The 26,872-nt window shown below is 43.5% G+C and overlaps 1 protein-coding gene across 4 annotated transcripts in view; it reads right to left on the bottom strand.

Annotated features, from left to right (window-relative positions):
- LOC147701483 (AP-2 complex subunit alpha-1) overlaps positions 1-26,872 on the bottom strand; it is a 323,652-nt gene that overhangs the window by 185,738 nt on the left and 111,042 nt on the right. For all 4 annotated transcript variants that reach the window (XR_015297469.1, XM_086930156.1, XM_086930157.1 and 1 more), the window contains exons 6-8: positions 20,578-20,679; positions 20,002-20,110; positions 19,071-19,221 (exon numbers count right to left, since the gene is read on the bottom strand). Coding sequence is in view for 3 of the 4 variants with exons in the window: in XM_086930156.1 (XP_086786282.1) it covers positions 19,071-19,221; positions 20,002-20,110; positions 20,578-20,679 (362 nt within the window). In the remaining variant the exon portion in view is untranslated. The remainder of the gene's footprint in view (positions 1-19,070; positions 19,222-20,001; positions 20,111-20,577; positions 20,680-26,872) is intronic.

Raw genomic sequence — 26,872 nt, 5'->3', positions numbered from 1 at the left:
CTGTTTGCACCCGACATCGCCTGGTTCCAATCTGGTTCCACGGTAGTCACTGGCTAGTGACTTTGAACATTGTCCCCTCTGCTTTCAGGTCTTCACAACTTCAGATCCACCCTTGGATCCACCGGAACTCTTCACATCGAGCCGCCTGCAGCATCTTCAGCTCCAAGCACCATCGACCAGCGTGACGAAACCCGACACTACTTCGACCCTGTGCACCCGCTTCCTGTGGGTGAGGTAACTCAGCTCCGCCGGTGTTCCTACACTGGTACACATCTCAAGGGCCTGTGTCTTAAGTTTCAGCGTTTTAAGTCACTCGGAAGGTTCCGATAAACTAACTTTGTACTTTTTACGCACCATAAACTTTACATTGGAAAGTGCGTGCACTTTAAACACTGCACCCGAGTCCCGCGGGCCTTTCCCGACTTAGTCACTGCTAGTCTCGAATAGCTCCAGCGATTCCCAAGGCCCTAGGCCTGTTTCCTTTCCGATTGGTATCTCTTATACCACTTTCTTAGTATATGGTTTAGGTGGCCCCTAGGGCTCATCCATATTGTGCAGCTTTTGTGTATTTTAAACTGTCTTGTGATTTAACGCTTGTGCTTCTGTGCTCATAAAGAGTCCAGGGGATTTTATAGTTAATAAATCAATATATATTTTCAATATATATCTGTGTGGTGTCCCTTTCATTTGGTATTCAAGGGGGTTGTGTATGGTAATACAGCTGGCTTCACATGCCTTTCAGAGTTTAGCCTAAGACTGCTTTGTCCACGTTACCACTAGGATAACTGGTCTACAAGGTTGAATTACAACCAATCATCATAAGGGTTGCTTGGCATGGTACAAAGTGATCACTAGAATTAGTGAGCATTATATACCAGGCCAACTTCTCACAATGACATCCACCACATCGTGTGGGAGAGAAAAGGAATTCAGGTTGCCCCGTTCAATCTCCATGCATGAAGGTGTAATGACTGGAGGTGGGGGTGTAGAATCTGCCCCTCCATCTGAGAGATGAGATCTGCCCTGAACGGGAGACGGAGTGGCGGGCGAGAGGAGAGGTGGAGAAGATCCGTGTACCACACCCTTCTTGGCCAATCCGGGGCGATCAGAATAACATGGGCCCGGTCTTGGCGAATCTTCCTCAGAACCCGAGGAATCAAAGGTATGGGAGGAAACGCGTAAAGGAGTTGACTTCCCAAACTCAACTGAAACGCGTCCCCCCCAAGGCTCCTTGCATCGGATACTGGAGACTGCAGAATGACGGGCAGTGAGCATTCTCGCGAGTGGCAAACAGGTCCACCTGAGGAGTTCCCCACATCCGAAAGATGTGACGAACCACCTCCGGGTGAAGCCTCCACTCGTGGTCGGCCGAAAACTGCCGACTGAGACTGTCTGCACGCACGTTCAGAACTTCGGCCAGATGATTTGCCATTAGACAAATCTGATGGTCCTGAACCTAGGACCAGAGGCGCAGAGCCTCTCTGCAGAGACACTGCAACCCCACTCCTCCCTGCTTGTTGACACCACTGGAGCGCCCTCATGTGCCACCATGCATGGTTGGCCAACAGAATGCAAGAAGCCATCAGACCGAGCAGGCGAAGGACCTTCAGGACTGGAACGACCGCTCCATTGTGAAATAAAGGAATCATTTCCTGTATGTCGCGAATCCTTTGAGGAGGAGGAAATGCACGACATACAGTTGTGTCCAGTACCGCACCAATGAACAGGTTGTGCTGGGAGGGCATCAGGTGAGACTTGGGTACATATATTGAAAAACCCAACCGGTGCAACAACAGAGTTATCTTCTGCAGATGCTGGAGCACTCTCAGACGACTCTGCTTTGATCAGCCAGTCGTCCAAATAGGGGAATACTGGAATCCCCGACCTTCTGAGATGTGCAGCCACCACCGCCATCACCTTGGTGAAGACTCGAGGCGCAGTAGTAATTCCAAAAGGAAGGACTGCAAACTGATAATGTTGTGATCCCACCGTAAAACGGAGATACTTCCTGTGCGACTTAAGGATTGGGATGTGGAAATACGCATCCTGAAGTCGAGCAACACCATCCTGTCTTTTTCCAGCAGCGCCTGAAGAACCTGCGCAAAGGTGAGCATTTTCAGATAAAGATTCAAGATCCTGAGATCCAGGATTGGTCGAAGTCTGCCATCCTTCTTGGGAATCAGGAAATACCGGGAGTAGCATCCCTGACCCCTTTCCTGCTCTGGCAACACCCCTATCGCACCCTTTCTTAATAGCGTCTGCACTTTCTCCTGCAGAAGTAAGAGGTGTCCCTCCGTGCAAAAACCTTGGCAAGGAGGGTAATTGGGAGGAAATTCCCGAAAGGGAAGAGCATACCCATTTTCTACGAGATTGAGAACCCAAAGATCTGATGTAACCGATTCCCAATCCCGTAGAAAGCGGGTAAGCCGACCCCCACCGGACCCGTGCGATCCTGAATGGCGGATCTAGGGCTGCTTTTCCGAGGCTGGGGGGTTGGAAGAAGTGGAGGAAGAGGAGGCCTGGCGACCTCGAGGACGAGCTCTTTGTTTTCCCCTGTACGACTTGTACAAGGGATGCTGCTGCTGCTGCTGCTGCTGCTGTTGACCTTGCCGATAGGTGCGAAAGGAAGAGTGACCAAATCCTCTGAATCTTCTGGTAGAAGAACCCCTGGTCTGAAGCCCTAAAGATTTGGCAGTAGCCCTACTGTCCTTAAATCTTTCTAAGGCCGTATCAGCTTTCTTACCAAAGAGTCCAGCACCATCAAACAGCAGATCTAACAAAGCAGCCTGAAAATCCGCTGAAAAGTCCGAAGATTTCAGCCAAGCTGATCTTCTTGTGGCAACCGCAGTACCCATGATGCGTGCCACAGAATCCGCAGTGTCCAGACCACTTTGTATTACCTGACGAGAAGCTGCCTGCCCATCCGTTAGTACTTCTTCAAAATCTTTCTTGCTGTCATCAGGGATCTTAGGTGCCAGAAGACGCAGTGTGTCCATGAGAGCATGTACATATCTCCCCATAAGGCAAGTGGCATTGGTTGACTTTAATGACATACCCGCAGAAGAAAAGGTCTTTTTAGCAACCTGATCTTGCTTCTTTGCATCCTTATCTCCAGGCACTTGAGGAAATGCACTCACAGTCTTTTTGGAACAGGCTGCCTGGATTACTAAACTTTCAGGTGAAGGATGAGAAGTCAGAAAAGCGGGGTCTTCTGGTGCGACCCTGTACCTTCTTGCCACACTCCTGGAAACTGCTGGTGCTGTAAGTGGCTTTTTCCAAACTTCCATAATAGGCTCCGTTAAAGCCTCTTTAAAGGGGAGTAACGGTTCAACCACAGAACTGGGTGAATACAGAACCTCAGTTAGTAGATTAGATTTAAATTCTACTGTAGGAAGAGTCAAATACAAAAGTTCCGCTGCCTTCCTCATAACCATGTGATGAGGCTGAACGTCTTTTGAAGGGGCATCAGATACAGAAGGTAGCTCCCACTCGGGAGAAAACTCCAGGCCACTAGCCTCCGCCAGTTTATCAAAACTGTCATCCTCAAGCTCACCTTCTTCCATTTCAGCTTGAGCTTCTGTATATCTCTGCTCTTCTATGAGGCGCTGAGCCTCCCTTCTGGACCTTTCCTTCACACGCCACGTCGTCGGATCCACCAACAACTCCGACGGAGCCGGAACCGACGTCGGTATCGAATCCGATGGCAAAGTGGCTTGGCCTCGAGGTCGACTCGGAGCAGACGACGTCGGTATCGGCGTCGACGACCTCGGCGGAGCCGGGTATTGCCACTGCGGTGTCTGAGCTGGCATGAATTGCAAAAATCGAGCCGGAGCATAGGAGTGTGGAACTCCTAAATTGAAGGCTAGTGGACCCATGGGACCCGAAGGCGCACCAGAGGGGTACCATGCCCGTGAAAATACACCATACATAGCGTTCAAAAACGCTGATGGATCCTGGCCCGGGGCCGAAAATGGTGGTTGAAGACCCTCGGGCTGGCTTCGAGGTGGTGTCGAATACGACTCTTCCACAGGCGCAGAATTCTCACCAACCAGTACTTCCTCCTCATGGGCTGGGGACGACGCCAGAGACTGAACCGGAGACGGAGCCGGAACCTGCGACTCCAAAGGCGAAGCCTCACCTTCGGGATCCAAGTCCTCCTCCGGAGGAACCACCTTCGAGCGTACCTTCTTAGGTGACTTCGACCTCGAGTCCGAATCCCTACCGGAGTGACGTCGGGACTCGTGTCTTCTTTTCTTATGCTTCTTCCTTGACTTCGAAGCATGGTCTGATGGTGACTTCGAAGACGACTCTTCCCGAGGCCTTGATCTCGACGCCAATCTCGACCTCGACCTCGCCCTTCTCGAACGATACCTCGAAGACTTTTTTCCTTTGTCACCTCTCTACTTCGCCACCAGAAGTTTGGTCTCTCTCTCTCGCAGAGCCTTTGGGTTCATCTTCCGACATGATGAACATTCTTCAACATCATTATCTGAACTCAGACACCAGTGTGGGTCCGTGATTGACATCATTTTCCCACACTCTCTGCAAGGCTTTTAGCCGGTCTTCTTTGTCGACATCGTGAAGGAAACAAAGAAACAGAAAAGCGAAGAAAATAGCATCAAAGTTACTAAGAGGCTACAGAGATTCCCCGAAACCGTTAGCGTCGACGACGCAGAAAAAAGGGAACGGACGTCATCACGCCGGCGTGGGCCTAATGTAGTGTTGTGACGTCAGCGGAGTCGCGTGCGATGCCGTGCCTCTATGACGTCGTCCACGTCCACATCAGCGCGAAGCTACAAAAAGAACTTCCGAATGTTGCTGACGCAAGGGGATATTCACAAGGTGAGGAATCCACTGGCAGATGTATCTATCAGAATCCCCATTACCTTACTACAGAAGCAGCCCAAGACTAAAGAGACTGTTAAAACCAATAAAGCCCGGTTTAAAATCACTACCTGCTTCTGAGAGACCCTTGATCCCGCTAACACATACATATTGATATTAAAAGCAATCCTTTTGTTAAAGTAAAGACAGAACACATTGTGGAGGGTAAAGACAGAACACATTGTGGAGCTTAAAACAGAGAGCAAATACATGTTACCAAAAAGTTGTATTTAATATTTATCACACATTGAATGATCCATAAATCCTTCACAAAGCAAACACATAAGCACATTGTCAAAATACTCCATAGCCAATGTGGATCTTAATTTGACAGTGCCTGATAGGAAACAGGCAACGTTAAAACACACAAGTTAATTTGGCAACATTTGCAAAAAGATCGATGCCGGGCTGACCATGTTAGCATTCTTCCCTCTCAAACAGGGATAAGATGTACTTCTGAAGCAGGGTCGAATAATGGCTACAAAATGTCATGAAGTTGATTATGTCCTTATCTGAGAAAGAATCACAGCTGCATGGTTTTAAATTTTCAACTCCGTTCCAAGCCTTCTGGCTGGACAGCAGTCAATGTATAAGTTTTAATCTGAATACTGTTAGCAGACAGAACCTTAGAGTTCAGGTTAATCGCTAACATCAAGTTAGGTTCAATGGAAAAGGTGTTTTTCAGTAAAGAACGAGCTTGAAATGACTGTTTACACATAAATCACATTTTTGTCCAAATCAAGTCAGTTCGAACAATATATTCAGTGGAATTGTATAATTCCGCCCACCCTTTTCCTTGAATACCGATTTGATATACATAAGCAAGGTGATTTTAGTACTCCACTCCAAGTTTATACAATCTTTCAAAATAACTCTGTTGCGCCCTGTCTCCGTATTTAACCTAATCAAGATCCATCTTACAATGGGTTGCAAAGTTAACACATCAGAAATGTATCCATGCCTAATTCATCAATGTAGGTTATAGAAAGGAATAGAATGAGGTAACGACAACAGACATCTTAAGAATTTGTTCTCTACAACTTGCCATTCAGAGATGTAACCATATCCCCAAATGTCACTACTTTAGCTGACTGCTGAGATACATCTGCCTTTATAGATTTTAATAAGCGACTTGATAGGCTTACTGCAGATACAGTCCTGGCCAACGAGTTTAATTTAGCGGCAAGGAGTGGGGTCTATGATCCTTGCTATCAAACAGGAATCCAAGGTATGAAAAATCCTCTACCCTAGTAATCCTACAATTATCTAATATAAAGTGTCTCATTCTGGTCGACTTTGGTCCTACAATCATAATGTGTGATTTGTTCTAATTAGTGCTCAATTCTAGTTTATTCATAAAATCCACTGAAGATTCAGAAGAGGTTGTAGTCCGAAATTGGTTCTCTCAATGAGAACTGTGTCGTCGGCATATAAAAGAGTGGGAATACATTGAAAGTCCACTTAAGGTATGTCTTTGTTAGCTGTACACAGGCAGGGCCTAGCTGATTAATGTACAAAGTGAACAGTAGGGGGACAAGAATACATCTCTGCCTCACTCCTGTTTACCTTTTCATGTGAGAGTACATCTGTCAGAGCCATATCTAACAGCTGCAGTTAGATCCATATGAAGATAGTGATAAAATTTATATACACGTATTACAGCTTAAGCATACATTCCAAAAGCTAGCTTCTGTTTACTCGACCAAAGGCTGATGTTAAATCCAAAAATGCCAATGTAGGGAACCTCCCTTTAATGCTGTATATTTCCCCACAAGCATATGCAAATTCAAACATTGATCAAGAGTAGTGCACCCCAGTGTAAAGCCACATTGCAGGTCAGAAAGAATGCTGTTATTTTCAGCCCAAGTTACAAGCCCAGTGAGAACAACTCTACCTAGAACTATTACCACAGAGTCAATTCATGATATGGTCCTACAACATTGTGGGCCATCCTTTTGCCCACTTTGCATGCAGCGTTTAAAGTATGGGTTAAAATTGTTGCCCAACTTGCAGGATCTGATTTTATCAAATCAGCTGGCAGCCCATCTGGGACAGCGGCTTTGTCTTTAGTAGGTAAGCAATAGCCTCTAACTTCCTCCAGCTGAAATTTAATTTTTGATCTTCCCAGCACTGTCACCTTACTACTAGCTAAGTACATCTTACCAGTCGACCCTTAGATCCCTACAAAATGTTTCACCAAACTATCTGGGATATTAATACATTCGATAGGCCCTCTATCATTGGAGTCAAAGAGGGGATGAATCACTACTTCCCAGCTATAGGCCTGCATAAGCTGGTCCCAGGCCTCACTCTTAAGGTAATTTGTCCACTCCTTAAAGGCTGATTTATAGCTCTTACGACATGAGACTATCTCAACTTTAGACCTAGGAAGTTTCTTTTGGGCCTTAATCAAGTTACAGTGCACCTGTGAGCATTTATTATTAAACCACATATTTTGAGCCAGAAAGTGTTATCTGTTGAATAATGTAAGTGCAAATTCTTTTGTAAGTAGCCAGTGCTATCTCTTGATGAGGTGGCTTCCGAACAAATATCTAAATCCCTTCCACAACTGGCACCACCATTTTCCTTTTTGTTCTATGTCACTGTGCCGTGGCCTTCACTAAATGATTTGCTAATTCAGCATTATGAGGAGTCCCTACACTATGTGTCGAGGCTAAAGTCAAATACAGGGTGTTAAGCTCATTCAGTTGACTCCAGATAACCTGGAATTTCCTTACAAATTGTACAAGATGTACTGAGATGAATATGTAATGAATAATGCTAGTCAGCCCTTTACCTTCAAAGGCTGGGTCTCAACTTAATGGGCCTTCATCTCAACCATGCACTACTGAGTTGACAAAGTTATTATATTCAGCTATAATGATGTTATGGATGTTTCCTTGAGATGTGTGTTCAATATAAAAAAAGTTATTAATCTCTCAACCTGCATCTGCATAGCTCATATGACAGTAGGAGGTGCATAGGTGTATGCTAAAATCCCCTAATGGCACAACAGAAAGTGACTGATGCTCTCTTTCCATGTAATATTAAACAAGCATTGGAAATGCAATAGGTCTCGCATTAGGAAAGTTTGAGCGATTGGTATTGTAAATGACACTTTTTTTATTTATGTGTTGGTTTTGAAAATAGCAAAATTAATAGCTTTGTCAGTTACAATGTCAATAGTATTAACTTTCGCAAATGTGACACCTATAGCATTTGTAATGCAATGTGTGTTGTATTTACGTGACTTAGATGTATTGATATTACAAATAACAATGGCTTTTAATTTTGTAAATAATTAATACTTAAATAAAAGTTATTGTAATTTATAATGGCAATAGCTTAAATGTTTGTAAATAACTTTTCTGAAGATTATGTTCAGTGTATTTTATTGTGACGAAAATCCAAGAACATTGCATTTGCACCTACACACACACAGAGGCACACACACACACATAGATGTGGTGGTGGTGGATCTGGGGGATATGGTGGTGGGGGATATGGTGGTGGTGGATGTGGTGGTGGATGTGGTGGTGGATGTGGTGTTGGTGGATGTGGTGGTGTTGGTGGATGTGGTGGTGTTGGTGGATGCGGTGGTGGTGATGGATGTGTTGGATGTGGTGGTGGATGTGGTGGTGGTGGATGTGGTGGTGGATGTGTTGGTGGTGGATGCGGTGGTGGTGGATGCGGTGGTGGTGGGTGTGGTGAAACTGGTGGTGGATGTGGTGGTGTATGTGGTGGTGGTGGATGCGGTGGTGGATGTGGTGGTGGATGTGGTGGTGTATGTGGTGGTGGTGGATGCGGTGGTGGATGTGGTGGTGGATGTGGTGGTGATGTGGTGTTGGTGGATGCGGTGGTGGTGGTGGATGCGGTGGTGGTGGTGGATGTGGTGGTGGTGGTGGAAGTGGTGGTGGATGTGTTGGATGTGGTGGTGGATGTGGTGGTGTTGGTGGATGTGGTGGTGGTGGATGTGGTGGATGTGGTGGTGGATGTGATGGTGGATGTGGTGGTGGATGCGGTGGATGTGGTGGTGGATGTGGTGGTGGATGTGGTGGTGGTGGGTGTGGTGGTGGTGGTGGTGGATGTGGTGGTGGTGGATGTGGTGGATGTGCTGGTGGTGGATGCGGTGGATGTGGATGTGGTGGATGTGGTGGTGGATGGGATGGATGTGGTGGTGGATGTAGTGGTGATGGTGGATGCAGTGGTGGATGTGGTGGATGCGGTGGTGGATGCAGTGGTGGATGTGGTGGTGGATGGGGCGGTGGATGGGGTGGTGGTGGATGCGGTGGATGTGGAAGTGGTGGTGGATGTGGTGGTGGTGGGTGTGGTGGTGGGTGTGGTGGTGAATGTGGTGGTTGTGGATGCGGTGTTGGTGGATGCGGTGGTGGTGGTGGATGTGGTGGTGGTGGTGGATGTGGTGGCGGTGGATGTGGATGTGGTGGATGTGGTGGTGGATGTGGCGGTGGATGTCATGTCTAGCGCTTGGACGCCTCCGGGCAGCAATTCGTGCTGTATAAATTCACATCCTATCCTATGTTGGATGTGGAGGTGATGGTGGATGTGGTGGTGGATGTGGATGTGGTGGTGATGGTGGATGCGGTGGATGTGGTGGTGGTGGATGCGGTGGTGGTGGATGGGGTGGTGGTGCTGGATGGGGTTGTGGATGTAGTGGTGGTGGGTGTGGTGGATGTAGTGGTGGTGGGTGTGGTGGATGTAGTGGTGGTGGGTGTGGTGGATGTGGTGGTGGTGGGTGTGGTTAAAGTGTTGGTGGATGTGGTGGTGGATGTGGTGGTGGATGTGGTGGTGGTGGTGGATGTGGTGGTGGTGGTGGTGGATGTGGTGGTGGTGGATGTTGTGCAAGTGGTGGTGGTGGATGTGGCGGTGGATGTCATGGTGGATGTGGAGGTGATGGTGGATGTGGTGGTGGATGTGGTGGTGGTGGTGGATGCAGTGGTGGTGGTGGATGGGGTGGTGGTGGTGGTGGATGTAGTGGTGGTGGGTGTGGTGGATGTGGTGTTGGTGGGTGTGGTTAAAGTGTTGGTGGATGTGGTGGTGGTGGATGCAGTGGTGGATGTGGTGGTGGTGGATGCGGTGGTGGATGTGGTGGTGGTGGAAGTGTTGGTGGACGTGTTAGATGTGGTGGTGGATGTGGTGGTGGTGGATGTGGTGAAAGTGGTGGTGGATGTGGTGGTGGTGGTGGATGCGGTGGATGTGGATATGGTGGATGTGGTGGTGGATGTGGCGGTGTATGTCATGGTGGATGTGGATGTGGTGGTGGATGTGGTGGTGATGGTGGATGTGGTGGTGGATGCGGTGGATGTGGTGGTGGTGGATGCGGTGGTGGTGGTGGATGCGGTGGTGGTGGTGGATGTGGTGGATGTAGTGGTGATGGGTGTGGGTGTGGTGAAAGTGGTGGTGATGTGGTGGTGGATGTGGTGGTGTATGTGGTGGTGGTGGATGCGGTGGTGGATGTGGTGTTGGTGGACACTTACCTCGAAAGAAACAAGAGGGAGGGCATTGCTGTGGGGAGTGGGGAGGAGAAATGCGACACGCCGCAGCAGGGGGCGGAGCAGGGAGAGCGGCCTTTGAAGTGCACTTTACACGGCCGGCCGTGAAACTGAAAGCACGGCCTACCGGCCGTGAAAGCCTTTGATGTACAGTCTAATGTACTGTGTTCTTGCAGTGTGGACTGCTTGTCAGTTTCTCAGATTTACAGTAGATTTTCCGCATAAACCTTTTAAGTAAAATGTGGCAAATCGATATATAGTAAATGGTTTCTGAAACGTGTGGCTAAGCTCTGGATATGACCCATCAATGCAATATACACTCTGCCATTGTAAGTGAGAGCCTGAGCCTGCTGATGGCTAAAACTGGCTTTTTTGCTTCTTCGGGGCATGCAATCAGGCATGCAGCCGGGAATGCAGTCGATGAACAAAAGTCCACGGATGATGCAAATGCAAGGACAGCCTGCGCACATGCACCCGTCTGGCATGATGGCAGGAATGGGCCCTGGACAGATGGGTCCTGGAGGCATGCCACCCTTTCAAATGATGCCGGGCCAGATGCCGCTTATGCAGCCGGTGAGTGCTTCTTTGTGTGCTGAATTGAGATTATTTTATTTTTTCCAGCTCACAAAATGTTTATCCATGTACTTGCCAGCCTAGTTAGAGTATTTCGTTTGCAATCACTATCTACATGGCCATCTTTTATTTGTATATCTTGGAATTAGAATAGTTTGAGCATTACATGCCATGAAAGTTGTTATTTTCTTGGGTCGAGGGTGAAAGAGATGCTCGCTAATATTGAGGTAGGGAGTTTCCTGTTTTGGGCTGCATGCTTTTCTCTTTTCTCCTTACCGTCTACAGATTAATGCATTTGTCTCATGTCGAGCACTTACAGGGGGCGGAGCAGGGAGAGCGGCCTTTGAAGTGCACTTTACACGGCCGGCCGGCACTAGCACGTGGGTTTTCCAATCAACTAATGACGGAGGGGGTGGATTTTAACAATAATGGAGTTCAGTGGAGTGCCAGTATGGCTTAAAAGGAACAAAATGGAATCTTAAGACCAACCTCCATATACTTGTATGATGCCTGAAAAATATTCGAGGGCTACAACTTCCACAATGCTATGTACTTTTGTACTTATGACTAGTCACAACAGCCCGTGAAAATGCTTTAACTGTTTAGGCCACTGTGACCATTTGGCTGAAGAAGCAAGGAGAACGGTTCAGCACCAATACACTGTACACAAACATTGTGAATTCTAAAAAATGTAAAGCATGCTCAGAAAATCGGAAACGAAGTGAACGCTCATGAAACAGATTTAACTGGGACAGGAGAAACCTATATCTGAAATGCGCATGGCTAACTTTGAACAAGTATAGTGTGTACATGTAGCTGGCAAATTTTTAAGACTAAAACAAAAGACATTGGCAAAGCCAATAAGTTTTGCCTACGTGAGACCTATTAAGTGTAAGGTACCGTAATTTTGTATTATGCATGATTAATTAAAACCATTGCATATACATTTTGCATATAGTGAACAGGATTTATACAAAGTTATAAATAAAATACAAAATCCTTATTTAGTCTATAATAACAGATTACGAGAGATTTGAGCTTAAAACCAAAGGACAGCGTCTCTGGATTCAGATTCTCAATTTCATCCAGTGGTTTTATTTTGGCTACGAAGGAAACCTTCAAAAATGTCTTGTGCAAGTTACCACAGTGCAAAATAGGCTTTCTAAAAGTGTAGGACCAAGTTCCCCCCATGACTGTCTTGCACCCACTGTCCTTGTCCTATTGGCTCGAGGTTTGCAGTTCAGCTCTTTTTGCTGTAATTAATGGTGTTGTGTATTGTGCAAATTATCTGATGTGCACAGCTGGCAAAATGATGCAATAAAAGGTTGCGGGTGGCTCATACTTATCAAGCTTGTATAGTCTTATGTTTGTGAGACCTACTGGTGTTGGCAATGCTTTTTAATGATGTTGCACAGCAGCGCCGGCAACATTTACTGCTCCATAGCGCTGTTTATGTTTACTTTAATCCATGTTGCATAGCAGTACGAGCTGTGTAACATGTAAATAAAAACCAAGAATTCCAAAACCTTCAGGTCGATTTTGCGCTATATAAATGTGAAAAAAACCCAGCATGAGGCTGGGAAACAAAGAACGTGTAGCTGGAGGGGGCGGGATGGATTACAGAGAAGGACGGCGGGTGGGAGAAATGTTCGAAAAAAGAATGGAAACCGGTGGAGAGGAGGTTTAAAAGACCAGAGGAGCGGGGATTTCAGGGGTGAAGGAGATTGAGAGCAGAGGCATGCACTTTCTAAAAGTGTGTGCTGAAGAGTAAAACAAGAGCACTTACAGGGGGGAAACATCCTTAACCACGATGTTTGTATAACGACTTACCTTAACCACGAAGAGTTAACCACGAAGAGGGCTGATCCACGAAGGTCGGAACAACGAAGGGCTGATCCACGAAAGACTGCTGCTGATGCAATTGGTTTAGAATATAGTTACCTCTTTTAGCCAGTAGATGGCAGTGTTGGCTTGTTGTTCAACGTGGTCAAGCCTTTCTCATTTAGATGCGAAAATGTTTAGTCATACAAACGTTTAGATGTGTATTCTAACATTCTAATACAACTGTAGGCTGACTATGCGGAGAATGATTTAATGCCATTGTCAATCAAGTTTTATTGATAGTGAGAGCCCTATGTGACACCATCTCTATTAGGTGCCGGTATCTCATTGCTATTTCTACTTCAGATAATGAGATTAGTGGTACCTATCATAGAATTGATGTACACCTCATCGTATATTTTGTAATCTAAGCGCAAGGGTCCTTTGTCATACTAGATTTGTCCAGTACTTAACTTATTTAAAATAACAATTCAAAAGAACATTTGCCCTTCAATATTAGTAATTACCAAGCATTCCTTGTAGGACCGTATATATCGATCAAATATTATCAATATGCAGCTAATTAATATGCTGGAACTGCAAGTTCCTATTTGCAATTTTACGAAGAAAGACACATAATTAACTTGTTTATTTTAAAGAACGTAGTCTCAGAAATTAGTAATTGGCCATTTAAAGGATTTTCGTTGTTCAGGAAGTCGTTAAAAAATAAGTAGTGGTTCAGAATAGGTCGTTGTTAAACTTTTGTTGTTCAGGAAGTCGTGGTTCAGGCAGTAGTTGTTTAGTCATACAATCCTTACAGGGGGCGGAGCAGGGAGAGCGGCCTTTGAAGTGCACTTTACACGGCAGAGAAGGGGAGGGGGGAGGAGAAATGCGACACGGCGGGCAGGGGAGGGGGCGGAGCGGGGAGAGGGTGTGAAAGCAGCAGGGGCCTGGAGTGCGGCTGAGGGAACAGACGGCGATTTGGTGATGTGCACGCGCATTTTAGGTCAATGCGCTTGCGCATTGACCTAAAAGCCACGGGCACAGCATCAAATCGCCCAGTTAGGTAAAGTTTGTTTAAAGCCCTATATCCTCGCAAGCTCGATGCGTGCGCATCGAATAGCGAGACCTAAAAAACCTTCAGAGCAACCAAATGTTCAGCATATCTTTGAGAGGAGTAAGAATTATAAAATTATATTTAAAAGCATTGCATTTGGTGCATTGCGAAAGGAAATCTTAACCACCAACAAATATGAAGAGCCAGTAGCTACCTAGGTGGGCTGATAATTGATGTCCAAGGCTACGAGGGTAATAGGTCTACCATTTGTGCTCCTCTTAGTTCTAGGGAGAGAGGAAAAAAAGATATATAGCCATCCAAGAAAAATGTGTTGGTTGTTGCCCAGGTTTCTTGGAACACAATAATGTTAATGCTCTTTATAAAGGAAAGCCATGTCGGTTCACAGATCGATGGCTGAGGAGACTGAGCCTTGCCCAATTGCATAAAGAGACGGCTTGCTATGTCTGCTTTTTCAAAGTCGATTATCACACAGTCCCCTTTCAAAGATTTCACACCATTCTCTACCCACTCCACCCTTCTTGCCATATTATTATGGGAACCTAGACAGCCTCCAACTTTCTATTACACAAGTGCACAGTGTTGTTTCTTAGCTGACGGGTAGTTTCCCTTATGTCTTGCCTTAAAGGAGGCACCTTGCCAAAGATGGCCACTAGTCAGTTGATTCAAGTGGGAGATTCACACTATTCCTAATAGGTAATACACTGGAAGGATGTGTGATAGAATTGTTCTCTTTATACGAACACCTACCCTCATTTTATTACTTCTTTTGAACTGAATGATCTAGGCTACACAGACTACTGCCGGAGGCTAAATACTTTCTTTTGTCTGGTCCTTAGGGGTCTGCATCATGAGGTGGCTTTCCCAGCTTTGGAGAGGGCTGCAGACCCTATCTTTCTGTGAGCTCCCAAAGATTCCTATTGATCTGTCTCTTAAGGCGGTAGTAGCCTCTGTGCTATAATCTCTACTACCAGGATGGGTGGAGTTACACAGCGACTAAGACAGACATTATGAATTTTCCATGAATTGGTAATTCAACCAGCGGATTAACAATTCTAACATATTAAACCTATTTCTCAAACCATCACCTTTTTTTTTTAATCAAATCTTCTATTGTTACAAAATAGGCCTTTCAATATCGACTTAATTAACAATTTCAAAGTACCTTATAATTCACTTATGTCCCCCTTTAGTTCAGTATTAACAAGGTCCCTCCTTTGGACAAGAACCATAGACTCCTTTATATGGCTATTTCTTGGGGCATCGCCTGTAGTTTTGTGCCCCGGATCTATTTTCTTATTTTCCGTGGCAGGCTGATTCGGTTATCGCCGAGAAGGCATTGGATTACAATGAACCTTTATCACAATTGTCAATAGGGGTGGGCCGTGCCTCACCTGGACACCCACAACACCTTTAATATGTGAGCAGGACTCACCAGCGACCAGAGTGATCTTATCCCCACCATGTGTGGAAGTAAATGTATTTTGAGTAGAAATGGCCCTTAGGTCACGTTCAACTGATAAAAATTTCATTTAATGCCCCAACTGCAAGGTTAGCATGGAGATGATATAGGGCCTTTTCCGCATATCATTGGAAACAGCGAGCCAATGGCGCGACAGGTTTTTTTTTTATCCATATCGGTTGTGAGTTCTCCGATGGGAGGTCAAAGGATATCTATTTACATGCTCGCACGGTTGTAGACGGGCCGACTCTGGGCCTGATCACGGTCCAGTTTTCGCCCAGCCTTCGCCCAGGCACGTGCCTAGGGTTCAGGCTTTCCTAGCCCAATTTATGCACTCAGGCAGCTCCTCTGTGCTCCCCCGCCTCCTTGACAGCAAGGAATTATGGTTGTCGAAGCCCACCTATCCAGTAGCAGTCTATCACAATAATGGCAGTTATGGCATTTTTGTTAATCATCTTTTTATGGTAGTTGTGTTTTGTATTACATTTGGGTTTTATCCGGTTGATTGTTTCGGCTTGGGTATTTATTTTGTTCACTATCAAATGCATTTGTTTTCACTAGTAGTTACTCTACCTGATGGATGGAAATTTTATTTTTAGCTGTATCTCTCTGAAGTTAGAGTTTCATTCTTTATTGGATCTGATATTATTTTTGTTAATTAGTTCGAATTCTAGTGTCTCTTTTTTAGGTCCATTACATTTTAAGAAGGGGGTTAAAGGAGGTACCCCCAATTCCACTGTATTCACAATGTTTGTGTCTTTTACAGAGGTTTGATTGCTATTTTTGTTGGAGGATCGTACTTTAGGCCTGCAGCTCTTTTTGTTTCTTTTCGGTCTATTTATGGCATAACTGGATGGGCTCTCATATAGTGGTTATTTTGGTGGGACGTTATGTTTGTGGATTTTTTGGTGGTTGTTTCAGTGAGGCCTTTTGTTCTTCAGAACCATAAGTACATTTTACTTTTATTGTCTTACTTGTGGTTGTTTTTAGAGGTTTTGTGCAAATGCTAGCATTTCAACTTAGCCTATAACAAGTTTTCCCAAAATCTTTTCCTTTATAGTTTAATAAAAGCATGTTTTTCTTGATTATTTTTCTGGTCTAGACTGCTCGAAATGCATTCATATAATTGTAGGTAATACCACTCTTTATAGTTTAATAAAAGCATGTTTTTCTTGATTATTTTTCTGGTCTAGACTGCTCGAAATGCATTCATATAATTGTAGGTAATACCGCTCTTTTTAAAGATTTTCATAAATATTTAATTACTGGGATATTCACTCTTAATTATTCACAAAGTTGACTACATTTGTAAGTCAAATCCCTCAATTTCTTAATCTCATTCTACACTTTGCCGACAGCTGAGTAGGTGCACGGTAGAGGTTTTCGTTTACTTCTTTGCAAGATTGCTCAAAAAACGAGATGGTTTGGCTGTGTGTTGCTTTTAATAGTTTTTATCTTGGTCATCTAATGGTGCTTATTTTGCAAATTAGCTCCTTATATGCTTAATGTGTTTCCTAAAATAGCAAAAACTAGTGGTGTAGGTTGCTTGAAATAATGCAAAGCGGTGCTGTACATTAAGTAATAGAGGTGTGCACTGTCTCAATCATTTTTTTTCTCAAGGTGTGTATGTTGTTTTGGATTACAGCATCATTAAATGAAGAATTTTCATCAGTGTGTGTTTTTGTAAATGTTCTGATACCTAAAGGCTCCAACAATGAAGAGGGCTCTTGGTGAGCACACCTCAGATGACAGCAAAACAGAGGTCCAAAAACTGACAGGGAGACTATCCTAGCAGGTGGAACTTCTCATACCATCTTAGAAGGGTAAATAGCATTAAGAATGTATCGGAAGCTAATCATAAATAGTTATGTGAACAAGCTAGCTGTATTAAATATGATCCAAAAAAAAGTATTTTTTTAGCTCGAGTACCACCAATTTTTTACATACTAGGTGAGTTAAGTCTGAGGGCTTACTGCCTGTCGTTCATGTTTATTACAGCTCAATCCATCCATACAACTGCCAAAACAATGTGCCAAAGAACGTAGGCCTGGGCAAATTCAGACCTGCATCCCTCGTGTCTGCTCGACATAATTTTAATCTGGGCAAGAAAAAAGACTTAGAAATATTTGTATTTGGTAAGCCATTGAAATATAAGTGTTTTATATAGAGCTCTAAGAGGGAACAAAACCACAAACTGATTTAAAATAATCTTCCTTAGGCAGCATTTAGTGTATTGGATCATGTGCTTTGTTCACATTTGTCCTCCGAACATGTGGATTTAAAAAACAAAGTAAAAAGGCTGAAACATTTTTGTTTTCAGTTCCATCTCAGACTGTTTCCTCTGGTACCCTATGCAAAGACTATTTAGGCAACCACAAGTTTAAAAGTGACCTATTTTGCTTAATAGTTTTTAACAATAGATCAGAGAATTACGGCAACTCAATCTCTTCCTTTAAGATGCATTACTCAAGCTTGCTGATTTTTTTATAACTCCACTTGACCAGTATACCAAACCAGGATCATATATCCAAGAGATTTCCTCTTCGACTAGCAAAACAGACTCAAATCTTATCTGTGTTCTGATTCACCTGTAAGTATGTTAATTACCAGTACTGCAGTAAGTGAGTTACATATTAATTGATAACACTTTAGAATTTTTGGGATCCCCGAAATTTAAAACAAACTGAGGATATAGCTATTGTCAGTCAGAGTTAAAACTACTGTATAAACAGCTGTAATAACTTCATTATTTACGTACTTGGACTGCTGCAGGACCATTGCCTAAAAGTAGCACCAGTGCTTGTCATTAAAGCTACATTTGGGTAAAAAGTAGCCATGCAATCACCCGCCTTGAAATAGATGTGAGGGGTAGCCATGCAAAGCGTTTTAATATTAAGCACAAAAGCATACGTGGAGATATCAATGCACCCTCTAAGTTCTTATAAAGCTGTCTGATGGATGGTCTAATGTTATATAAGATGCATTTCAACTTCTATGATGGATGGTCTTATGTTATATAAGATGCATTTTAACTCATATCACATGCGCAAGGAAAGGGATTCACCAATGTCACAGTGTCATACAAAGAGATGCTCAAAGCTCTGATTGGACATTTTGCCTCTTGTACTGTGGCAATCAATTTGCCCTTCTATTGCATCCCTCCATATGCAGATAAAAATCTTTTGGCTGGCCCTTCAGACTATATATTGGTCTGGTGAACATAAGATGGCCACTTTTTACTCAAATGAGTGTACTACGATACATTATGTTCCAAAATACATTCCAACACTGGGTACAGGATTGAAGCACTATTAAAGGTAGACTCAGAAGTGGTCATTAGAAAGGGTTTGAAAAAGGTCCAAGCAGAGGATTCAGAACTGGCCTTAGTGGGGAATTCATAACAGGACTGAGGGGGGTGTGGGGGGGATTCAAAACTAGTCCTTCTGGTGGATTCAGAACCGGTATAGGACTTAGTGGGGATAACAGAACAGGTCTAGGTGGAGGACTCAGAACAGGTCCTCGTGAAGGATTAAGAACTGCCTCGATTAAGCATTTAAAAGAGGTCCATGCTGTTGAAGGATTCAGAATTAGTCCTAGAGGAGGATTCAGAACAGGTCTTACTGGGGATTTGATTCAAAACAGATCTCCAAGGAGAATTCAGAACTGGTTCTAGTGGAGAATGACCTATACGTAAGAGGAAGATTCAAAAGAGGTCCTAGTGCAGAATGTTACAGTGAAGCCTCACCTGTCATAATGGATGATAAGGCTGATAGCCTCAAACAGGATGGCATTCTTGGCATTAGAGTGCTGAACCTTCTTGGACTTAGGTGGCTCCTGCGCTTTGTTAAGAATAGTCTCCAAACACTCAACCAGCCGTCCCTTCACAGCAGCATCCTCTGGAAGAGATGAGGCACATGACAAGGATGAGAGTAGAACATATATAAATAGAAAAGGTGAAAACAAGAATCAGGCAATGCTGTGAAGTGATGTGAGTGCCAAAAGAAGGGATGTCATTTTGTGAATGATTATCAGGGAGTGAGGGGGACAGAGGATGCAAAAAGTGCACAGGAAATATGGAGATCAATAGAGAACAAGATTCACCACAAAGAAAGAAAGAATTCCTGGAAAAAGAGGATATTTTTGGAGAGGCCCACAAATAAGCACATGTCAATATTAAGATTTGAAATCACTTGCAGATTTATAGTCAAGGTTCAATACACAAAAGGAAATCCCCTAACGTGGGGATGGCCCCATAGACAATATGAATGCTATGAAGCATAAAATGCCTTTCTTGAAAAAGGAGCTAAGACCTGTAGAGCAGGGCTATGCACTACATGAGGGGAAAATGTTCACTAAGGGCCACTAAGAGAAGAAAGGAACGCAGAAAAGTATTTTGCATTATAAAGAAAAGGTACGTAACGTTAAATGGTTTTAAACATTTCAATAAATGTTAAAATGTTGAATTCAATATTTGTTAAAATAATGACTGCAGCTCAACTGCTTCAAAAAACAACAAAAAAATTGTCTCCAGATCAACAAAAAAGGGTTCTTTGTGAAGTTCTTGCAGTTGTATGTAGCTGAATCTTGCAAGAATGTGATGTCTATTGAACAGAGGGAACGGAACCCACTTTATGCTGTCCTACACTGAACAGCGCTGCTAGACTATATGTAGTTACCTGGAGGAGGGTAGCACTGGAGAAGGCGAAGCAGTTTCACGGAAAGCCAAGGAGCTGGTACAAAGTAATATGTGTAGTCTTGGAGGTCTGTAGAAGCTGATGAGACAATCTGTATAGTACAAGAGAAAATGCTTCATCAGATGGCATCATATTTTTGCTGAGCTCATTCTTCTCTCGAAGAAGACAAAATATTGTAAATTTTAATATTTCAGCTGGAGCTACATCTTTTACTCCTGGTTGTATATTCAACATCCGCAACAATGATATCCATTCCCCATTAAACACATCATGAAATGTTTCCCATTTCTGCATGTGGTGGAAAGACAATTTCTGAGTTGGTAGAAAATATATATTTGCTATCTCACATACGTTCCCCCCCACACAAAAGTTGTCATAAATGTATAAATGGAAGGCAGTATATAAACCCACATAGATTCAGAACACAAGAATAACGAGGAAGTAAACCCACATCTACATTCATACATAATTTCATTGTATTTGCCTTCAATTATGAACTCACAAAACTATCTTAACGATTGTGTTTTTAAAACGCAAACTCAGAGGTGTGTGACATACCCTACTGAGACGGGAGACAGCCAGTGAAACACATGTCTTGAAGTCATCAGGATTCTTCCTACAAAGGCAGGTAATGAGACTGACAGCTGCTGTGACCACTCCCTAGAGGGAAAGAGGGAACAAGCATCATGAACTATTTGAAGAGACCTAGGGTAGGAAACAAATCCCCCCAAAAAATTCCCAAAGTCAGTTCAGGAGGAACAGGTCCTAGTCTGATTTTCAGGATGTCTAAATAATATTTTGTTTTAAATTTAGCCTTTGTGGGACTCATTAAAGCTTTCAGCTGATTTTCATAAAAACCAGTCATGGATCTAACACTTGTGAACAGACAACAAACACTCCTGTCCTAGCACACACCTTGTTTAGACACGTACTTGGTTCTTGGTTAGAAAGATATACATGACACAAAACTGCAAAGTAGGTAAAAGATACACACTGGAGAGGTAGAAAGAAGACCACAGAGGCACATCTGGACAGAAAGACAGAAAGGCCTCTTGACTGATTGGCTACATAAACTCTAAGACAAACAAAGGGACTCGATTCGTTATAGATTCCTTATAGAGCATCAGTTGACCTCTTGACACTAAATACATGGTGAGGAGTAGGGGTAGCATGGAGGGCAGACAACAAGGAACACACTTCCCTACAATACAAATATCCTGTGCACAATTACATGCTGTCTAACAGCCCACAGCATATTAACAAGAATTGTGCAACATTTTTCTATTTGTTCCATGCTTTTTTCTATCATTTCAAACGAAAGAACAACAGGTACTGAAGAATCAGACAGTTACGTTTAATGATGATGCCCATCCAGGACAGAGATCTGCTATGCACTGCAGGCACTCGTATGTGTGTGTGTTTTTTTTTTATAGTAGAAGAAACCACCACTGATATATCTGCTGGAGTCAAAATCATTTGCTGTTTCACTCAGACAATGACTTTCGGCAGAAGAGAAAATTGTAAAGAATAAGAACGGCTGACCGGTTTATAAGAATTCCATCTTTTTCTGTGGTTTCTTCCATTTTCTTAACCTGGATTGTTGGTATCTCTGACCTCTGGACAGTCTGGGTCTGCCAAACATGCTCCAACTACATGTGACCAGCAATTGTGCTGCTCATTAATACAACTGAAGGTCAGCCATACCCAATCCACTGTTGTATATCGCTTGTCTACAATTATCTGAGGTTATGATGGATGGACGGTTCTCCCAGAGGAAGGAACACATCACGGACGAAAGTGGTAGTAATCTTTATTGATTGGTTGAACATCACGGACGAGAGATATCAAAATCAGCGGTTAGGGATAAATGTATAATCAATGGGAAATTTTGTTGGACCTATAAGTAACTTGGTGGGATCATCATACTAAATAGGCCACTCAAACCAGTACATGGAGTGGTAGTGAGGCCCACGTTGGAGGTCTGTGATCATGGCATTCCTAATGAGGGACATGTTAAGGCTCCATGTTAGACTGGGTTCACAGGAGATGTGTATCCCCCAGGTATTTAAAGCGTAGTCACTTTGTGGGTATTAATGTCTGCCGATATGTGGTGTTTCATCGTCACATAGCAGAATCAGCAAGAATTACTTTGATTTATGGGAGTTCGCGTGGGCCCGGGATATGTAGAGCCACAGATCATATCAGAGCCGACGCCTTTCTCCCGTGTAGTTAGGAAGCTGATTTCCTGTACAGGTGCGCAAAAGATTGTCGCTTTTAAGCTTAGCTGTGGATATCTGGATGAACTGAATATTTCTGCCAGTACGTCACAGTTTGTGACACTCTGATAGGAATCTGAATTATGTCTACCTTCAGAGCACGACAGGTAGGCTTAGAGTGATAGGCCAGTGTCTCTGATTGTTTACGTTTAGCGTTCTAGACCGCCTAACTTGTTATTTCAGGTAGTTGAGCTGTCCAGTACCAACTCGCCCGAATGATTTCCAAGACACTCTAATGTAAAGCCTCACATGAAACACTATGAAAATTAAGCAACTATCTGTCCCAAAACCGGTAACAGCCATCTGGCTGCAGCTCGAGGACTGGTTCAAAGAAAGTATGTTTCTGGTGGATAGAAAAACAGTCTTTCCAAATGAGAGGGATGTCTTTATGCCATGGGTTTATCAGATGCCCCCATTTTACCCGATGCCCCCAAGCTATTGGATACTATATGGAGTAATGTGGAAATCTGAATTTGGGAGCCAGTAACACATGATACTTAAATAAGTCACTACCATCCCCAAGGATTCGAAAAAAGTGTCTGAACAAAATGTAAATTCTCTCTATGGGTATTGCTTATTCTTCAGTTTAAATGTTAAGACATTTCTATTGCAAACTCTTAAATGTGTGGTACAACCAATTTTCTATGGTATTCTTTCTCTAATTAGTTTATTAATGAGAATTAGAATTAGTCCAAATTATTCTTATGGACTCTTCTGGTGCTCTAGTAAATAAATTTTCCAATCAATAACTTGCCCACCATTTCTTCTAAGCAGTACAGAGCCTCTACACCAGCCAGCACACCGAAAAGAGTTGTTTGACTTCATAGCACAATTATTAGGTGGTGTATTTCACAATTTTATGGTTTAACTTTTTTCGAACAATTTTCATCTTTGGTGATGTTTGCAGTGCTGGAGAGTGACTTGCGATGTATCCCCCCCTTAATGGCCCACTGTTAGAAATGAAACAAGAAGACATTGCTTTGCTTTCCATAAGTGGGGACTTATAGCCCAACAGCCAAAACATATTGTTTAGGATCAAAGACAACAAGTCTGCATGTTTATTTTTTTACTGAACAAGTAGGCTAACCACATGCAGCTCAAACTCTTTCACTGCAAGGTTACAGCGACACGGAATGGTTGTGGGAGTAGATTGTCTAATGCTAAAGCAACATGTGTATTTAAAAAAAGTATATGATATTTGAAATTGTATAAGTGATTCATTATTTCAAAACTTTTATTGTTAGTGCAAGCACTCTGAAAATACAGTGAGCTGTAAGCTTAGCTCACATTACGGAGGGTGGCTGCGATATAAAATCGCCATTGAAAGCTTCTTGATTATTTATAAATGTATTCAGAAAAACGGAATATTTGAGATTATTTTCTTTCAAAATAAAACACACCCAAAACATCTTTGTAACTTGAACAAAATAAAAAATACTGTGGAAATGTGCAGTTAAGTTAAATTATTGCACAATTTGTTTGCTTTAAAAACAATGTATCCAAAACAAAATCTGTAAACTGAACAAAGGAGAGAAAACACAGACACAGTTTTAGTAAATTATAAAGCAGTTTTAAGAACAACTTAGAATACCATATCTCTAATGCATCTTTATAACCTGTTTGATGGACCATCAATGTAAACCATCATGGCAAATACATAAAAATAATAAAATAAGTCATATTCTTACAGAAAGTTACAAAAGTGTACCCAAAGGTCTGACACTGTCCACGGGTGCAGTATATTGACTTTTGGGAATTCACCAGAGGTTTCAGAAGTAGGCCTGGAAACCTGCAACAGTTGTAGGTTTCCACAATACTCCTAATACAGATTCAGGAATTTGATTTTTGCATTAGCAAATACACATACATGTATTTGTTGTTGTAAACAACTACAAAGTACAAATGTATTCATTAAAACTTGTTTGATTTTTCTCCTTATCCTATACCCCCACTTCTTATTTAATGGTTAAAATCCCTACTTATCCTGAATAAAGTTTTATTCCTTCCCTCTTCAGTTGTAAATGTTCAACCTTTTCGAGGATGTAAAAGGTTTGGAGAGAAGTTGGTGAATAACCTCAAACTTGTAAGTTTGTAGTTGTACACAAACTCACAATGCATTTCAGGCACTGTAAACAGATTTTGTAAAAAAAAAACTTCAAGTGAGTAAATCTTGTATGGGTGCAAAACAAACTTTTACACATATAAGTCAAACTTCCTGTGTCAATACCTTTGAGAATCTGGCCCATAACATTTGGACTACGCCCAGATCTTTCAGAGTCAATCTAAGTGCGTAATGTAAAAGTACACTCCTTGATGTAGCGCTTGATATATTCTCAATTATGACAAACAAGTGAATAGAAGCACAGTGAGTTCAAGTGATATGCCCAAGAATTTCCCAATGTGGTCATGTGGTGAAGGTAAGGTGAGGCAGTGGGTGGTCTCTTTAATACTAAATTGTTAACTTTGACACTGGAATTCAAGTATAATATATGTGTTTCCTTACAGTAACATTTTGTGAAATCAAGTAAATGGTCAAAAGTAAAACCAATGGACCCAGGATAAGAGAATTAGGCCCCAGCCTGAAAAGCTTGCAACTGATTTGGCCTTTGGATTGGCGCTCCTCTTCTCCCTGTATAACACTTTTTAAGATGACTGTATTGCTGAGGGTGATGTAGCAGTTTCAAAATGTTCCTTACACACTCCATTGCACCTTTTTCACAACCTTAATTCCAGACTTAGAAGCTTTCTCTGGCAGAATGGTACGGTCAGAATAGCACAACAGAAATGTTTCAAACCTACCTACGAGGAGGTACATGAGTAATGAGAAATGTAATTGCTGGATCTAGAACTCCTTATACGACGGGCTTCCCATGGGGCACACCCACAAAAAATGTAGAGCAAAGTCGTCCCCTTGGTACTCCCCAAAGTTACGGGAACTCAAACAACACTGCAAAAGGCTAGAGAGGAAATGGAGAAAGACCTATGCAGTCTCTATCAAATCCGAAAACAGGGAGGCAATAAAAACCTATAAAGGCGAAATTAAAGTCGCTCAAGCCGCCTTTTACGAGGAGAAAATCAATGCAGCTTCTAACTCTCCCAAGGAAATCTTTCGGATCGCCAAAACCCTTTCAAAAATGCCCCTGAAGCAACCAACCACGGATGATGCTCAGTCCCGATGTAACAACCTGGTGGAGTTCTTCCACCAGAAAATACAAAATATATACTCCACTTTTACTCCTAACCAGTATGAATTAACTTTGGCCCCTAACAATAGCACAGGATGCAGAACTCAAGCTACATTACAGCTACTCCCCTCCCCCCTGGACTTACTCAACTTAGATTCCATCATGCACCGGGTTAAGTCGGGTTCCCTTAGACCCAGCGCCCCTGTGCCTTGTTACCAGTCATACCAAACATCTTACCAACGGTTCTCGACCTGCTGAACGCCTCCATTTCCTCCGGAGTGGTTCCCCTGGCTTGGAAATGTGCTATGGTAAAGGCTCTCCTAAAAAAGCCCAATCTTGACCAGAACAACCTGAGCAACTACCGTCCCATTTCCTTCCTTCCCTGGCTGAGCAAGATTTTGGAAAAATACGTCAACTCAGTACTGGTAGAGCTTCTAGAAACCAACAATCTACTCCACCTTTCTCAGACTGGCTCCTGTCTCCAACATGGGACTGTAACCTCCCTCCTAGCAGTAACGGAGTAGGCGAGGAGGATCTTGGATCATGGAAGTTCTGCAGCAATCATTCTTCTCGACCTCAGTGCTGCATTTGACACTGTAAACCACGAAACGTTGATTCTGAGACTTGGAAAGCTGGGTGTGACAGGCAGTGCCATCGCCTGGATACAATCCTTCCCAGGTGACCGATCTTTCCAGGTCTTTGAAGGCGATGTTGTCTCTAAACGGATGCCACTCAGCTGTGGTGTGCCTCAGGGTTCTTTCCTGAGCCCCACACTATTTAATATTTACATGAGTCCCTTGGCAGAGATGGTCTGTCCATTCGGCATAACAATCATCACCTACGCTGATGACACTCAGCTTGTGGTGGCATTAAACCTCCCCGAAAAGTCACCAAGCAACCTAGGTAGCTGTCTTGAGGAGGTTGCGTAATGGATGGAACTCTTGCCTAAAGCTCAATGGGGACAAAATCGAGCTTATGCTTCTCGGGAACCCCCTCTTTTAACTCGGAGCAACTCTGGCCGAAATGCCTTGGCCCCGCGCCAGTCTCCAAAGACCGGATCAAAAGCCTAGGCATATGGCTGGACGGCTCCCTTAGTTTCAACTACCAAGCAGGAAAATCTTTCAACGGTCTGCTACGGCCTGCTGAGGAAGCTACGTAAACCCCCCCCCCCCAATCCCCCACAGCTCCCATTTCCAGCAAAAAAAAATCTTGGTCCAAGGTCTTCTCCTATCCCGCCTGGATTATGGAAATGCCATGTATCTAGGGGCTCCTCAATTCACCATGCGCAAGCTCCAGATAATCCAAAACTGTGAAGCTCGCACGCTCCTCCAGACACCCCCCCCCCCCCCAATGACAGTCCGCAGCTCCCGCCCTAAGGAGTCTCCACTGGCT

Source organism: Lissotriton vulgaris, chromosome 7, assembly GCF_964263255.1.
Source record: "Lissotriton vulgaris chromosome 7, aLisVul1.2, whole genome shotgun sequence".
In the NCBI taxonomy this organism is placed as follows: domain Eukaryota; kingdom Metazoa; phylum Chordata; class Amphibia; order Caudata; family Salamandridae; genus Lissotriton; species Lissotriton vulgaris.
The sequence above is the reverse complement of the archived record's forward strand: the minus strand, read 5'-3'. Positions and strand labels throughout refer to the sequence as shown.